Source organism: Remersonia thermophila, chromosome 1 (assembly GCF_042764415.1).
Source record: "Remersonia thermophila strain ATCC 22073 chromosome 1, whole genome shotgun sequence".
In the NCBI taxonomy this organism is placed as follows: domain Eukaryota; kingdom Fungi; phylum Ascomycota; class Sordariomycetes; order Sordariales; family Chaetomiaceae; genus Remersonia; species Remersonia thermophila.
In genome coordinates, this window is record NC_092217.1 from 3,388,210 (window position 1) to 3,404,290 (window position 16,081).

Genomic DNA, 16,081 nt, shown 5'->3' on the forward strand with positions numbered 1-16,081 from the left:
TGAGCCCGGAGAGCGGCAAGCCAACGGCCGCCCGTTCAACTGCCGGATCGACCGGCAATCTCTTGGAGGGGCTCGCCAGGACTCGCAACCAACACCTCCAAATGCAAAGGCTAAATTTAGGTGGGTAACCACTCGACCACTCCACCGACTCAACTCAACCAGGTCATGCACCGTGCACCACTTACAACCACGCTACTTGCATGTACCTGTATAGTATGTACCTAGGCACGTTGCGCATCCGGCTTCCAAGGCTGGCCCACGTTCCAGCCGGCCTTGGTTTTTTGTTGTCTTGTGGCCTTTTGCTTCCCGTCTCATCAGCAAAAGCCCGCCCCCCTCCCCGAGTTCGGACTTTGCGCGTAGCCACCGTTGGCTGTGCAGGTAGTATGTACACAGTACAACCTGCCAAGCCGATATCACGGACGTTGTGGTGACAGCGACAAAGACGCATTCGTCATCTCACGTCTCCTTGCAGCCACCTGCAGGCTCAAGGCGCTTGTTGGGTAGGAGCATCAAGTGTATTTCAGGAAACAATGGAGCTCCTTGGCCGTCAAAATCTCACCGTCATCTCGGCCTCGCGTCTTTCCCCATCACCTCCCATGATCCCTTGATCCCCTGATCCCCTGATCCACGCATGTCCAAGCCTCGGCGACGACGGATATGGAATGCGGCATCGCAAGCACGGTCACCGCCCATCCTCCATGACACCCTCATCAGCAGGTGACTTTTTTTTTTTTTTGGTTTGTTTGTCTGCGTGCTTGCGGCGCATGGACCGTTCGCCGAGGGAGATCTGGAAAGGAGGGGAGGATGACAGGCGTGGGCGTGGCCATCGCAAGACTCGCGAGCCCTCGGCCAGAGATGGACGAAGGCCGGGCTTGGGGTGAAAACGGGGCATCAGGGGCTTCCATTGTTCTTGGTCGCGGAAAAGTCCATAGAGCAGGTACGTAAAGTACTTGGTAACTACGCAGCAGGTTCGTACTGAGTAAGTGATTATCTAACGCGGAGCCCAAACCGCGGCGGGTTTTTGTCATTCAACACAATTCCGCGGCTCTTGACTGCCGATGAGCTCCACCTCGGGATACAACGTGGGGAATCCCATAATTCCAATGAGCCTCGCCAACCTACAAGCCAGACGACGGCTCTCGGTGATATGCATCTTCATCGGCAGACCAGGGGGGGGAGGAGGGTTTGCCGATGGTCCTCTGCGGTTCTGCGGTGTAATTCCTCTGTACGCAGTACGGCAGCAGCAAAGGCTTCCCCCCCAAATGAGCCCGCAAGAGCGCGCGCAACATTTCGGCCGCCAAGTGCCCACGGCTCAAGACCATTCCAACGTAATGTTACCCCCAATGCGCTGCGACTGCTCCGTTGGCCCACGCGGTATGGGCCCTCGCGGTGCCCCCTGTGTGACCCGACCGCCAAGCGGCATTCCGCATATGCGCGTGCTACCTTGTCTTGAAGGCCTGAACCTTACTGCATGTCTCATTCACACCGCATGCGGCTCCCCGGCCGATGCCAGGTTTCGGTCTTCACGACTCAAGCCCCGGGTGGACGTATTCGCAATGGCACACGCCGCTGGCCCTTGACCGTGGGCCGTGGGCCGTGGACCGTGGGCCGTGGGCCGGTCAAGGTCGCTCACACCGATCCGTCTCTCTTTTTCTCTCCGTAGCGTTATTATTGCTTTCTTCGGGAGACCCGGCGTGCTGGTGGCTGGTTGTGTTATCAATGGCGACAATGACAAAGCCTCTTGTCGTCGTGTCGTGTCGCTGGAGCTCGAAACCTGGACGCGTCTCCCCAACCGCATGGGCCGCCGGGCCCTGCCCCGTGGAGCCCTTCGAGTCGAGGATTCCTACCGACTGCAGATGGCGATGCAGAACCAAACCCTCATCCTACCAACGCACGCGGCGTTCCAGGTTGTATTACTGTACACAGTATGTAGACCCCCTGTCCGAACGACCGGGAACAGAGCCCACGGCATGTCTCACCATGTCCCAGACGGGCTGAGATGTGTCGGATCACAAGACCCTTTGTGACTTCAGCGCTGCGCCGGCTTCCAGACACGCCCTGTACGCAGAAAAGCTGATGTGATACGGCATGCCACTGGCCGGGTGCTGCCCAGTTAGGCTCCCCTGCCTTATCCCGGGCCGATGCTGGCGGCGATCTGCTTGGCTGCCCTGCAACCCAAGGACGATACTGGAACCTCGCGTGCGCTCCCGCACCCCCCCCCCCCCCCCCCCCCCTCCCTCGAGTTCGGGTGGACTTGCCAGCGGAACCGGAGTTCATTTCGTACATACCAGGGTAACACCACCACGACTACCTACCTACGCAGTATGCAGCACAGTAGTACATACCTATGGTCGTCATTCGGCCCCCCTGCTGACTGCTGACCCCATCCGTCGGTTCTCGGCAAGCCAAAGGAGGTTGTAGCAGAGGGCCAGAGAAGGCAAGCTCCGGGATAGCAGAGCGGGACGCCACCGGTACGGCATCCACCCTGGTTGCTTCTTGATCCACGAACACCGGTGTGCCTATGCTGCGTAGTAGGCGGACCATCAAGGCTTGTGGGGGAAGGTGATGATCCTCCCCCCGACCGGGGTTGGGACGGGATGAAGTTCCCCTGCCTGACGCAAGACTGACGTGCGACGCGAACATGTCTTGTTTTTGGGTCACGGTGCGTTTCTCTCTACCTCTCCATGGTGATACTTGGTAGATGAGCTTTCCGGGCGGTCGGTGGAGAGCACCGGCGCGGTCCCTATGGATATATAAGACATCCACGCCCGCTGGAGGCATGCGTTGCTTTTCCTGCACCTTGACACAGCGGTCAAGCCCACTCGACCGACGTCGCCTGTTACGATGCACGGAGCCACGACTCTCCTCGCCTGGGCCGGCGTGCTCGGCCTCGGCCAGGCCGCCTGCCCCTATGCTGACCCGGCTGCCTTGGACAAGCGTCAGAACGGCGCGGCGTTCAGCCACCTGGACGCGTACAAGGTGGACGACAGCACCGGCTACCTGACCACGGATGTCGGCGGGCCCATTTCGGACCAGAACAGCTTGAAGGCGGGCTATCGGGGCTCGACCCTTCTCGAGGACTTCATCTTCCGCCAGAAGATCCAGCACTTTGACCACGAGCGGGTGAGTGCCTCCCGCCGCGTGCATCTCTCGCATGCATCTCTCCGAAGCACCCGCCGGGGTTCTTGGGAAGCACAGGCGCCGCTGACGCACGCTCCCACCAGGTTCCCGAAAGGGCGGTCCATGCTCGGGGTGCCGGAGCGCACGGGACCTTTACGAGCTACGCCAACTGGAGCAACATCACGGCGGCGTCCTTCCTGGGCGCGGCGGGCAAGAAGACGCCCGTGTTTGTGCGCTTCTCCACGGTCGCGGGCTCTCGGGGGAGCGCCGACACGGCCAGAGACATCCACGGCTTCGCCACTCGCTTGTAAGTCGTTGCGCGCGTCAGGTCCTTGCGGAGAGCGGGAGCAGCTCAGCGGCTGACATGGTGTTTGCTTCAGCTACACCGACGAGGGCAACTTTGGTATGTGCGCCACAGGTTGCGATGCCGGGGTCTCCCGCGCTGTGCATGCTAACCCGGCCAAGACATCGTTGGCAACAACGCCCCCGTCTTCTTTATCCAGGATGCCATCCGGTTCCCCGATCTCATCCACGCGGTCAAGCCGCGCCCGGACAACGAGATGCCTCAGGCGGCGACGGCGCACGACTCGGCCTGGGACTTTTTCAGCCAGCAGCCGAGCACCCTGGTAAGCAGATGCCCGCCAAGGATCCCCGTCCCCGTGCCTCATGGGGGCCTTGCCGCGGCAGCACGCCGGGCAGGCTGGAGAGCCTCGTGCTCCCGAGACAGCGAGCCGGAAAACGGAACGCGGGGCTAACGTGATGGGCAGCACGCGCTCTTCTGGGCCATGTCAGGCCACGGCATCCCGCGAAGCTATCGTCACATGGTACGTTGGTCATCTTGTCTCTCTCTCTCGATGCCGCTACGAAAAGGCTCTGGATGCTAACCGGCGCAGGATGGCTTCGGCGTCCACACGTTCCGCTTCGTCAAGGATGACGGCACGTCCAGGCTCATCAAGTGGCACTTCAAGTCGCGCCAGGGCAAGGCCAGCCTGCTCTGGGAGGAGGCGCAGGTGCTCGCGGGCAAGAACGCCGACTTCCACCGCCAGGACCTCTGGGAGGCCATCGAGTCCGGCAACGGGCCCGAGTGGGAGCTCTGCGTCCAGATCGTGGACGAGAGCAAGGCGCTCGCCTTCGGCTTTGACCTGCTGGACCCTACCAAGCTCCTCCCCGTGGAGTTCGCCCCCCTGGTGAAGCTGGGCGTCCTGAAGCTGGATCGCAACCCGACCAACTACTTTGCCGAGACGGAGCAGGCCATGTTCCAGCCCGGCCACATCGTGCGCGGCATCGACTTCACCGAGGACCCCCTGCTGCAGGGACGCCTGTTTTCGTACCTCGACACGCAGCTGAACCGCAACGGCGGGCCCAACTTTGAGCAGCTGCCCATCAACATGCCGCGGGCCCCGATCCACAACAACAACCGCGACGGCGCCGGCCAGATCTTTATCCACACCAACAAGTACCCTTGTGCGTGGCCCTCTTCCCCCGCCGCCAAAGGCTTGCCCATGCTAACGCGCATCCCCAGACACGCCCAACACCCTGAACAACGGGTATCCGCGCCAGGCCACCCCGCAGCACGGGCGCGGATTTTTCACCGCCCCGGGCCGCACCGTCGGCGGCGCGCTCGTCCGCGAGGACTCGCCCACCTTTAGCGACCACTGGTCGCAGGCCCGGCTCTTTTACAACTCGCTCACCCGCGTCGAGCAGCAGTTCCTCATCAACGCCCTCCGCTTCGAAACCAGCAAGCTTCGCAACGAGCAGGTCAAGAAGAACGTGCTCGCGCAGCTCAACCGCGTCAGCCACGACATCGCCGTGCGCGTGGCCGCGGCGCTGGGCCTCAACGCCCCCGGCCCCGACAACAGGTACTACCACAACAACAGGACGGCGGGCGTCTCGGTCCTCGACAGCGGCCCGCTGCCGACGGTCAGGACGCTGCGCGTCGGCGTGCTGACCACGGCCAGGTCGTCCGCCGCGCTGAACAATGCCCGCGCGCTCAGCGCCCGGCTCAAGGCGGAAGGGCTGGTGGTGACGATCGTGGCCGAGGCGCTCTGGGGCGGGGCCGACCAGACGTACTCGACGGCCGACGCGACGGAGTTTGACGGCGTCGTGGTCGTGGAAGGCGCCGAGGCCCTGTTTACGGGGACCGAGACGTCGCCGCTCTTCCCGACGGGCCGGCCGTCCGAGATCCTGCGGGATGCGTACCGGTTCGGCAAGCCGGTGGGCGTCTGTGCCAGGACCGCGAGGGCGTTGAACGGCGCGAACGTGCCCTCGACCGGGGCCGGTGTGTACCGGGAGCAGCGGGTCGAGAGGTTTGTCAGAGATTTCAAGGCCGGGTTGGAGACTTTCAAGGTGGGCCCATTATTTTTTTTCCCCCTCTTTCTTCGTCTTTCTACAACCTATTATGTATTTCTTGTGGCTATCATGAGAGTGGGTGAGAAGAATGCTGACGTTTTGATGCCTACACCTAGTTCATCGACCGGTTTGTTCTCGATTATTAGTCGGATTGAGAGGAGGAGGAGGAGGAGGAGAGGAGTCTCCTTGGGGGTGACGCGAGATCGGAGGCGTGCATACCTACCATAACGTACTACTCTAGTACCTTCTGGGTGGTAGGGCCCCGCTTGATGTATTAATATACCGTAGTTTCCCGTAATGCAGCAGAGGGAATGACACATGTTTGTTCTCTGCCCAATGACCAGAGTAGTACAAGGACGAAACAGAAATGCTTCCCTTTCTGTAATTGGATGGCTTGGTTTTGGTACCTTGGACAATGCATGTACTATACGACGATGAGGCTGAACACAACGGACAACGGGTCCGTCATGATTGTTTTTTTATTCAAAAATCCAATCTGAGCCCCCCCTTCTGTGGCATGGACGGTGTAAGTGCCTATTAACTATTACCGCGTACTGCGTACTGCGTACCTCAGGTGTAAATAGTACTATACTATAGGCCCCTTGTATGTACCTGATCCTCGCTAATCCGTCGCCGACCCAGGGATCTGGCTGCACCACCAGGCAGGCGCCCCACTTTCGGAAGCGTTGGGGTCGGGTGCCAAGACCTGTCGCCTTGTCGGCTGACGTCGTCGCTGATCCGTTTCCGTCCCGTCCTCGTCCCCAAGTCAACACCGACCTTCTGCTGCTGCACGTGTCTCGGATTGATACGCTCACACATACATCCACCACCGTTCATGTTTCAGAGCTCAATGCCGCTGCAGCAATGACAGGGCGCCGCTGAGATACGCAGTACACGTACACAGTACCGATCTTGACCTTGCCTCTTTGTTTGCCCACGCAGCCGACGACGCCCCCCCCCCCCCCCCTCCCAGCGGAACCATCTCACCGCGTTACGCAAGGCAAAGGGAGCCGAGGAGGGACACGAGGACAAATTATGGCAGCAATGGATCGCATCCGGGCCTGGTTCTCGCCGGCGAAGGCCAGCGCCGTCGATTACGAGCCTCTCGCCGGCAACGAGCCCGGATCGTTCGAGGACACCATGGCGCGCGAGCAAGGCCAGGCGCCCTTCTCATGGCTCGAGTACGGCGTCTTTGCCCTCATCGGCGTCGCCATGCTGTGGGCGTGGTACGTGTAGCCGTCACGAAAGGCCTCTCTTTTCTCTCCTTCTGACACGAGGCGGCGGTCAGGAACATGTTCCTCGCCGCGGCCCCCTACTTCCAGATCCGCTTCCAGGCCGACCCCTGGATCTACGCCAACTCGCAGTCCGCCATCCTCACCACCTTCACCGTCGTCAACCTGGCCTCCATGCTCCTCCTGGCCAGCATGCAGTCCAAGGCCGACTACCCCTTCCGCATCATCACGGCCCTGGTCGTCAGCGGCGCCGTGTTTGTCCTCCTCACCATGTCGACCACCCTCTTCGTCCACGTGTCCCCGCGCGCCTACTTCGTCTTCCTCCTCTTCATGGTCGCCCTGACCGCCGGCGGCACGGGGCTGATGCAGAACGGCGCCTTTTCCTTCGCCGCCGGCTTCGGCCGCCCCGAGTACACCCAGGCCATCATGGCCGGCCAGGGCGTCGCGGGCATCCTCCCGCCCTTGACGCAGATGGTTTCGTATCTTGCGTTTTCCGATCCCCCCTCGGCGCCATCGTCGCCGAGCGGCACGCCCGACCAGCCGCCGCCGCCGCCATCGTCGTCAGAGGAAAACCAAGGCAGCACCTCCGCCTTCATCTACTTCCTCACCGCCGTCCTCATCTCCGCCCTCACCCTCTCCGCCTTCGTCCCGCTCGTCCGCCGGCACGCCCGCGCCGCCCTCCGCCGTAACCAAAACGTCGAGTCCGGCCCCGACGCCAGCCCCGCCGCGCCCCCCGCCCACCGGCACGTCCCCCTCCTGACCCTCCTCCTCAAGCTCCGCTGGCTCGCGGCCTCGGTGTTCATGTGCTTCGTCGTGGCCATGTTCTTCCCCGTCTTCACGGCCAAGATCCTGTCGGTCCGCGACCCGGCCGACGCCGGCAGGCTCTTCAGCCCCGGCGCCTTCATCCCGCTGGCCTTCTTCTTCTGGAACCTGGGCGACCTGGCGGGGCGCGTCTTGACGGCCGCGCCGTGGCTGTCGGCGCCGCTCCGCCGCCGGCCCAAGGCGCTCTTCGCCGTCAGCCTGGCGCGCTGGGGGTTCCTGCCCCTGTACCTGCTGTGCAACCTGCACGGCAACGGGGCCAAGGTGGGCGGGGACGCGTTTTACCTGGTCGTCGTGCAGCTTCTGTTTGGGCTGACCAACGGGTGGCTCGGCTCCACCACCATGATGGCGGCGGGCGAGTGGGTCGCCGAGGAGGAGCGGCCGGCCGCCGGCGGGTTCATGAGCATGTGCCTTGTCGCCGGGCTGGCGGCGGGGAGCGTGCTGAGCTTTTCTGTCGCGGGGCTATGAGGCCGAGCGGAGCATCGATGATGCTCCTTGTTCGTGGAGTTGGGTATATTCTCATTCATAGACAGCATTGGGTGCCTTGGATGAATCATTATTATGCATTGTATGCATGTATGTCTGTTCGTTGCTATTCCTAAAAAAAAAGATGTGGGACAAATAAAGGAAAAGAGGGCCCATGAAAGCGTCCGGCAAGGAGATCCCCGAATCCAGCTCCCTCTAATAACCTACAACGCCTGTAGTACCGCCCGCCAAGCCCAATCACCCTTCCCTGCCCGGTAGGCCAGATGGCCATGTCGCATGCTTCACCCTCCTCCTCCTCCGCCTCCCGCTCCATCCTCCCCCCTCTCCAACAACGTCTTCAACCGTCCAAGCCAGCAGTCCACCGCCACCCCCGCTTCGACCGCCCGCTGGTCAAAGTAGAAGCCGCCCTCGATCAGCTCCCTCTCGGTCTTTTGCCAGTACGACAGCTTGACGTCCCCCCGCTTCCGGTCCAGGTCGGCCAGCTTTGCCTCGACGGGCTGCGACGGGTCTGCCGGGATGCGGATGAAGCACGTGCAGTCGCGGAGGGTCATGGCGAGGGCCAGGGATTCCGCTGCTTCCCCCGCGAACGCCCCTGCGTCTCCTGGCCGCGCCGGAGGTCCTGGAGGCGGCGCGTGCGCGGCGAGGAGCGATGGGGATGAGGCTGGCGGCGAAGGGGGCCGGTGGAGGTGGGGGGTCTCGCGGCCGGGGGATGGTGGTGAGAGGGCGGTGGGGAAAGGACGGCACGAGGAGGACGAGGCGGGCGGTGATGGCAGGGAGAAAAGAAGGGAGGGGGAGGAAGAGGAGGAGCAGGTGAGCTGAGCGGCGCGGAGGCGCGGGAGGAGCGTGTTGGTTTGCAGCCAGCGGGAGAGGCGGTCGTGTTGTAGCGATAGCGATGACGATGATGCTGCTGCTGCGGATGCTGGGGCGGACGCCGCAGACACGGAGCGGGGGATTGGCCCGAGCCGAGGAGGGTTGCAGCGCGGGAGGAGGTGGGCGAGAAGGGTGGCAAGCGAGTCGGCCGATGTTGCGCAGGCGATGAAGTTGAGCGGACACAAGATGGTGGTTTCGCCCTCGTGTTCCTCCTGGCTCGCCTCGGCATTCCCGGTGCTTTGCTGTTGCCGGCTTGGTGGTGGCGGTTGGCGCTGGCACTTTTTTAGCACCTCACGGGCGCAGTTCCGGCAGCGCGTCGCCGTGGGGGGAGCCGTGGGCGACTGAACGAGCCACTTGGGCTTGAATTCAAGCGTCAGATCTCCTGGGCGTCCTTTATGGGCGGACATGACGGCCATTAGCGAGCTGCATGCTTGCCATCGACACTTTGGGGACGCAGGATGCGTCGTTGAAGGGGCTCATACGTTGACGCATATCCTCTACTAACATGCCGTACTCGGCCTCGGCCACCCGGGTTCCCCTGAAGTCCACCCGCCGCGTCGATTCTTCATTCTCAAGAACCGCGTTCAGGCGTGACACGATGCGTCGTCCGCCAAGTTTTACCAGCTGCTGCCGAACCAGGTCGTCGGGCCGGAAGAGCGGCCTGACGACGGACTCCCAGTACGCCTGGATTTCGTCATGGCCATAGCTTTTTTTGCCGGCTTTGGCCACGCGCAGCAGGTTGCCTTGAACTTTGGTAAGACAGGGTGTGCCGGTGTTTCTGCATGAAAAATAATAAGGGGGGGGGGCATACCCTGGAGACAGCTGTGGGTTGGATCGGGTGGGTATCCCAAGACCTCAAACACGCAATTTGCGGCTCCTTCACCGACAAGCCGGAACTCATACGGAACCTCTTCGATAAGTTGGTACATCAGAGGAGTGGCGACAACAACAGCCTGAAGACCGAGCTGGCGATTGCAAAGGGTAGGGAAAGGTGAAGGTTGCGAGATGGAGCTTTTTGGCGGCGAAGGGTGCAGGGTTCAGGCCTGTTGGACGTTCTCTGCCCAGGGCCTAGGTCACGCCTGCTGTTTTGCTGGCGGGTCTGACCGAGACACATGACGTTGTCCCTTCCATTGGATGCCCGTCCAGCGTCCAGCGTCCAGCGTCCAGCGTTCAGCATCCAGCGTCCATCCAAACGGGCCTGGACGCTCAGCTTAAGGTAGCTGTGAGCCCGCTCCACAAAACCTGGTCTTCGTTCCGGTTTGGCCACAGCGTGAGCACATGCGCTCGCACACACCCACCCACCCACACACACACACACACACTCACTCACTCACTCACGCTCACACACGCACCGCACCCGGATGACCTGGATGGATGGATGACGTTGGGTGTCTTGACATCATCTGGAGATTTATATGCAGCCAAGGTTACCTTGCCCCTCACCTCGTGCAGCAGCTGGTCAACCCCGCGAATTCTGGTGCCCGACCGCCGTTTTTAGGTGCAGTGGGGTGGGGTCTAACTAGGTATTCGTTTTCCTTTTCAGGCCGTCCAGTCGTCAAATGGCCGCGGCCAGGCCTGCTGCACGCAAGCTGCTTTGGTTTTTTTTTTTCCCTGAACTTAGACTGTGGTGCTGCGTGGTGTATTATTGTGTACAGCGAGTGCAGCACGAATCAGTGGGCGCTGTGCCTTGCAAATCCAAGGTCCGGGATTCCCTCCGTGTTGAAAGTCTTCAACGGCCCTGCTGCCGCACACGCTCGTCTGATGTCGGGATTCCTCAGCGGCGAATTTTCCGGGCCCTTCCCAAAGTCCGGGGTCAGCCCGGGGATTGGGGGGACTGCCCAAAACGCTGGTCGCGTGCGGCGGCAGTTCTGTGGTGTGGACCTCGGGACGCGGTGGGTCCTTCGGCTGCGCAGCCACCTGAGATCGCGGGCATCTCGGGAGGGGAGCACTTCCTGGAAGATCAGCGACTCCATCTAGGGGATCCAGAGAGCGATGCAGGCATTGCATACCACCGCATGCGGAACTACCTTACCGCGGGCGTATTATAGCTCCCGCACGATATATCTTGATGCCCAACTGGCGGTGAAACAGACCATCCTCGACCATCAAAGTGACCCCGTTGGCAAGCAAGCCAATCAATGGTGAACCCAAGGGAACCTGGGACGGATTGCCCTCTCGCATCGCATCGCTGCATGAAGGCAATCTCAACTGACGCAACCAAAGGACCTTGACATCCAAGGCGCACGAGCCACCCTGGAAGCCCGGGGCTTGCCGGAGCTCAAACAAGCGCGGAGTGGGGTTCCCACACGCGACACACCCAGGTCAGCCCACTTTATCTGCAGCTTTCTTTGGGTCAGGTCTGGTGTCAGAAGGTGAGGTGGGCTTTGTGCAGCTTTTTTTTTCGCAAGCCACGCCGGGTCTCGGCACCAGCCCAAAAATTTCACTCAAGATCAACTGCTTCCCCGAAGCTCCTCCCCCATGTCGTCTCATTAGCGTCATCCCTCCCTTGCTTTGCCTCCATCTTCGAAACGAAACATTCAGCACCAACACCACCACCACCACTACAACACACCAACCCCTTCGATTCCTCCTGCTGCCCATTACATTGCCACCGGGCTTTCCCATCGCTGCATAGAATTTCCTTCTTTTTCTTGTCGACGCTCCCCGTTCAGCAACGAACCAACCACCGACTTGCCCAACGCTCGCTCAGCTGTAACAACGCCCAGAGGTTGCTCTTCTTCGCCCTCGGCTCTCTGCCCTTCCGAGAGATACTCGCCGTCCCTCCTCGACCAGCCACCTCCCATCTCCCGACGACGGGCTTTTGTCGCACGCAAAGTCCACCCCCCGACCGACCAACTGCGATGCGCCTCTAACGCGGACGCCACTTCAACATGGCCTTCAACTTCAACTGGTCGCCTTTGACGGCCGACGCGGGCTTCTACAAGCGTGCTCGCGACCTCCTGACGACAGCCCTGAACAAGTCACCAAAACCCCCCATCATCGTCGATGACATTATCGTGACCGAGTTCAACCTGGGCTCCGTGCCCCCCGACCTGGAGATCCTGGAGATCGGCGACCTGGCCGAGGATCGATTCCGGGGCATTTTCAAAATGTGCTACTCGGGCGACGCCTTTTTGACGCTGAAGACGAGGGTTCAGGTGGGTGCCGGATTTTTTTTTTCCTCTTTTTTTCTCCCTCCCCCCCTTTGGACTCTTTCGATTGGAGCAAAACGGAGCCGCGGGGGGTCTTTTTTTTTCTTATCAAGGCACGCGACATGGTCGCGTGCCTGTCGCGGCGCCCGTCCTTTCATTTTTCTCCGACCACACCCGCAAGGAACCATGTCCCGAAATGTTTGGGATGATAGCACCCTCCTCGGAGTCAGTCCCGAGTCAGCGGCCGAACATTTCGGTTCTTCCTCCGGTTTCTGGAAATCTGAAACTCGCTGCAACCCCTCCCTGGGAAGAGCTTGGCGCATTGCAGCCCAAATTCTTCCGGGATCCACAGCAGCTTGCGGTTCCCTTCCCGCCCGCGCCCCACGCGATGCTATTCGGTTGAGAGGAGGAGAGCGAGCATGACTAACACGTCGGCCAGGCCAACCCCCTGAACACCTGCCTGTCGGCCAAGCCGAGCTTTACGTCACCTCAGCCATTGGCGGCGGCGTCAAGCCTCACAATACCGCTCCAGATCACGCTGTCCGAGATCAAGCTCAGCGCCTTCATCATTCTGGTCTTTTCCAAGCAAAAGGGCTTGACCATCGTCTTCCGCAATGACCCCCTCGAATCCCTCAAGGTCTCGTCGACCTTTGACTCGATCGAGTTCGTCCGCGACTATCTCCAGCGGACCATCGAGAGCAAGCTGCGCGACCTGATGATGGACGAGCTGCCCGCCATCATCCACCGCCTCTCGCTTCAGCTATGGTGCCCGGATCAGATCGCCAAGGACGACGACGAGCCCAAGGAGACCAGCGAGCCCGGCGTCAACCCGCTGGCCACGCCTCCGCTGGACGCCGTTGACGTTCACGGGCACCTCCTGGACCCGACGGCCATCTCGGAGCTGTCGCTGGATGGGGGCCCAGAGGCCCAGCTGCTCTTCTCGCAAAAGACGCTTCTCCGGCTCTCCGACATGACAAACTCCCAAGTCACGTCGTCCCTCGATACGTCCACCACCAAGGACGTCTTGATCCGGGCGTGGGCGGGGCCCGACAGGTTCGATGCCGCCAACACGCCAACGGCGACCCCGAACCTGGCGAGGACGTCGTCGTACTCGGCGAGCGCCCATACCTACACCTTCTCGGACAGCAGCAGCCAGGAGAACGGCTCCATCTCGTCTCGCCCCTCTCTGGTGCATCTCCACTCCTCAACGGCCGGCCTGTCGCTGGGTTCGGGCCGCCACGCCAAGCCTGGCCGGAAGAAGAAGACGCGCGTCGTCGACCTGCGAAGCAAGACCAAGACCGGCGCCGAGACGGCACCCGCCAGCGAGCAGGGCGACAGGACCTCCGACGCCGCCTCGGCCTCGACCAGCAACCCCGTGTCAGAGCCCGCCGTGCTGCACGACACCCTGGACGCGCCAGACGACGACCTCGCGTCGAGCAAGGTGCGCTTCAACCGGTCATCGGATCCGAGGTCGCCTCTCCGGACGCAGGCTCCGAACTCCCCGCTGGCAGCGCAGGTTCCGTCGGCCGATATCCGCAAGGCCAACCCGATCGAGACCCAGGCGTCTTCCCGGACCTCGGAGAAGGCCAAGAAGGAATCGCCGGCGGCGGCGGCGGCGGCCGAGCCCGCCAAGGCCGAATGGAAGCGCGCCTCGACGGGCCCCATGTCGGATACGTCGTCCGTGATTCTGGAGCAGGCGTGGATCATGAAGATGGCGGGCGAGATTGCGCGCCGCGTCTACGAAGAGAAGCACCGCAACCCGGGCTTCTGGGACGAGCGGGACGACGTGCCGCCTCCGGCGTACGACGAGGCTCGCTAATCCCTGCTGGTCCTGGATTTCCGACGGAAACAACAACACCACAACAACACACTCACTACTCTACTTTTCCTATGTCGATTTCGGTGCGGCTTTCTTTTCTTTTTTTTTTTTGCTTCTTTTTCCTCTGGGGCGGTGTGGCATCAATACCAGGCGTTTGGGCGTGCAACCTCAGTGTCTTCTTCCTTTCTACATTTTAATGTTTAACTGGGTGGTTGCCGGGAGTCTGGAGTGTCTGGGACACAGTTGATAAAAATACGGGAGGCGAGTTCTTGAAAAACAAAAGAATGGGGTTTTTTTTTGTTCCCTTTCTGTTCTGGCTGGGTTGGGATTCAGGGTCTCCGGAGGGTGGATGGGTTATAAAGAGGAAGGGGAAGACGGAGGTCGGATCCCGTCGATGAGTTGTTTGGCTTGCTTGTTGGTTTGGAAGCACGCAGGCGGTTTGCTCAAGTACGACCACGGACAGAGAGGGCTGGCGATAGAACTCTCGCTTTCTCGGGATATTTCTTTTTTTTTTCTTTTTCTTTTTGTTCTCGGCGGACGTCAAGGGACGAGCCGCCATTCTGTTGACCGGTGTTCGGGGACACCGTTTTTTGTTTTTACAGCAACAAGGACCGGGCTTGGCCAGGAAGACCACGCCTGTTCGAGCTCGGCTGAGGAAGTCGTCCCGCTGGGAATTAGCGGGCCTATGAACGGGAACTTCTTGGACACTCCCAACTCTCCAAGATACATACAAGAATCAACAGAGCGCATTTGACGCCAACCTGCTTGTTCGTCGCATGGTGATTTGCAGTGATGATGTTGGTGTGGGAATGGGTTCAAACCCGAAGCAGCAGCCCCTTTGGGCTTGCGATGTGGCGAGATGGAACCGTGACGAACCTCCAATGCAGATGGTATTATTCCTCCCCCTAAACGCCTTGTACGCCTCGGCTCCCCGCCATTGGTATCGCCCATGCCAACCTGGAAGACGTCCAACGTAGTAAAGTAATAGTTATACAGCCAGCCATCACACCGGACGGGCGTTCTTGCAAACCGCCCGGCACAAAAAAGATCTCAACCACCAAAAGCCACCTAGAACCAAGCGGGCGTCCCCAGGGGGGGGGTTCCTCCCCTACTTGCCAGCCGGCGCCCCCGCCGCCGCCGCCGCCGCCGCGGCTTCGGCCTTGAGCTCTTTCAACCTGGCCTCCTTCCGCTGCACCTCCTCCTTGCTCTTCTTGACCATCTCTTCGACCTTGACCATGGCCTCCTGCAGCTTCTTGATCTCGACCTGCTCCGTCTCGCGGCTGAAGGGCTGGCCGGGCCGGTTGACGAGCGGGATCATGGCGCTGCGCTCGAGCACGCCGCCCTCGGAGCGTATCATCTGCACCTCCTTGTCCTTGTCCTTGTCCTTGTCCTTGACCTTGCCGCCGCCGCCCGAGATGCTCGACTTGCTGTTGGACTTGTGGTGGCCCGGCTGTGTCGGGGTGCTGGCGGCCGAGGAGGCGGCGCCGCCTCCTCCTACGCCGCCGGGGCCGTGGGGGAGGGGGTGGGCGGGGGGCATGGCGCCCGAGGTGAGCATCTCGTAGAAGGGCTCGTAGGGCTCGTTGAAGATTTGCTCTTCGTAGGCCCACGAGATGATCTCGCCGCCGGCGAGGCGCATCGTCTCCTTCTCGGCCTCGGTGCGGCCGTAGGGGTGCAGGCGGAGGTGGTGGTACAGCGTCTGCGGCTTCTCGGCCGACTCGGGGACGTAGTAGAGCTTGATGGCGATCTCGAACTCGCCCCAGCCCGTCTCGTGGACCTCGAAGGGTTTGCCCTTTTCGCCTTCGATCACTGTTTTTTTGTTGTTGATTTTGCGCGGTCAGAATGATGACCGGGACAGCCAGCCAGCTAGCAGCAAAGGGAGAGAGAGAGAGAGAGGGAGAGGGAGAGGACGCACTTCGTACGTGGTTGGGGATGGACTCGTGCAGCTTGAACTGCACGCGGCGCAGCCAGTAGGTGATGTCGACATCGTCGATGCCCTTGACGAAGACGGTCCACGAGTGGGTGTGGTCGTCGGGCACGCCGGGCGGCTTGGGGTTGGTTTTCTCGTCAAAAGGTTTGGCGGTGGTGCCGTAGACGAAGGGCCGGAAGATTTGCACGCCTTTGACGCGCTTTCCTGTTGGCGGCGCCATGGCTGCGGTGTGGTATGGTGTGGCGAGGGAGGGAGGAAGGTTTACGGGGGGTTGAGGGAGAGAAGAGGAATGAGAAGAGAGAGAGAG

The 16,081-nt window shown here is 61.3% G+C and overlaps 5 protein-coding genes across 5 annotated transcripts; 3 read left to right on the forward strand and 2 right to left on the reverse strand.

The window, feature by feature from the left end:
- Nucleotides 1-2,844: 2,844 nt before the first annotated feature.
- On the forward strand, nucleotides 2,845-5,615 carry VTJ83DRAFT_955 (uncharacterized protein; the record flags this gene model as incomplete). Its single annotated transcript, XM_071014655.1, has 8 exons — nucleotides 2,845-3,123; nucleotides 3,225-3,427; nucleotides 3,501-3,523; nucleotides 3,586-3,746; nucleotides 3,888-3,944; nucleotides 4,014-4,584; nucleotides 4,643-5,466; nucleotides 5,586-5,615. 8 exons carry the CDS (start codon nucleotides 2,845-2,847, stop codon nucleotides 5,613-5,615), a joined length of 2,148 nt encoding a protein of 715 aa, XP_070870308.1.
- An 898-nt stretch (nucleotides 5,616-6,513) lies between these two features.
- On the forward strand, nucleotides 6,514-7,988 carry VTJ83DRAFT_956 (uncharacterized protein; the record flags this gene model as incomplete). The annotated part of the gene is made up of 2 exons (XM_071014656.1): nucleotides 6,514-6,695; nucleotides 6,758-7,988. 2 exons carry the CDS (start codon nucleotides 6,514-6,516, stop codon nucleotides 7,986-7,988), a joined length of 1,413 nt encoding a protein of 470 aa, XP_070870309.1.
- A 299-nt stretch (nucleotides 7,989-8,287) lies between these two features.
- Nucleotides 8,288-9,805, reverse strand: VTJ83DRAFT_957 (uncharacterized protein; the record flags this gene model as incomplete). The annotated part of the gene is made up of 3 exons (XM_071014657.1): nucleotides 8,288-9,267; nucleotides 9,359-9,619; nucleotides 9,688-9,805. The coding sequence occupies 3 exons, from the start codon at nucleotides 9,803-9,805 to the stop codon at nucleotides 8,288-8,290; spliced, it is 1,359 nt and encodes a 452-aa protein (XP_070870310.1).
- Nucleotides 9,806-11,767: 1,962 nt separating this feature from the next.
- Nucleotides 11,768-13,847, forward strand: VTJ83DRAFT_958 (uncharacterized protein; the record flags this gene model as incomplete). The annotated part of the gene is made up of 2 exons (XM_071014658.1): nucleotides 11,768-12,034; nucleotides 12,468-13,847. 2 exons carry the CDS (start codon nucleotides 11,768-11,770, stop codon nucleotides 13,845-13,847), a joined length of 1,647 nt encoding a protein of 548 aa, XP_070870311.1.
- Nucleotides 13,848-14,955: 1,108 nt separating this feature from the next.
- Nucleotides 14,956-15,994, reverse strand: VTJ83DRAFT_959 (uncharacterized protein; the record flags this gene model as incomplete). The annotated part of the gene is made up of 2 exons (XM_071014659.1): nucleotides 14,956-15,653; nucleotides 15,760-15,994. The coding sequence occupies 2 exons, from the start codon at nucleotides 15,992-15,994 to the stop codon at nucleotides 14,956-14,958; spliced, it is 933 nt and encodes a 310-aa protein (XP_070870312.1).
- Between the last annotated feature and the right edge of the window lie 87 nt (nucleotides 15,995-16,081).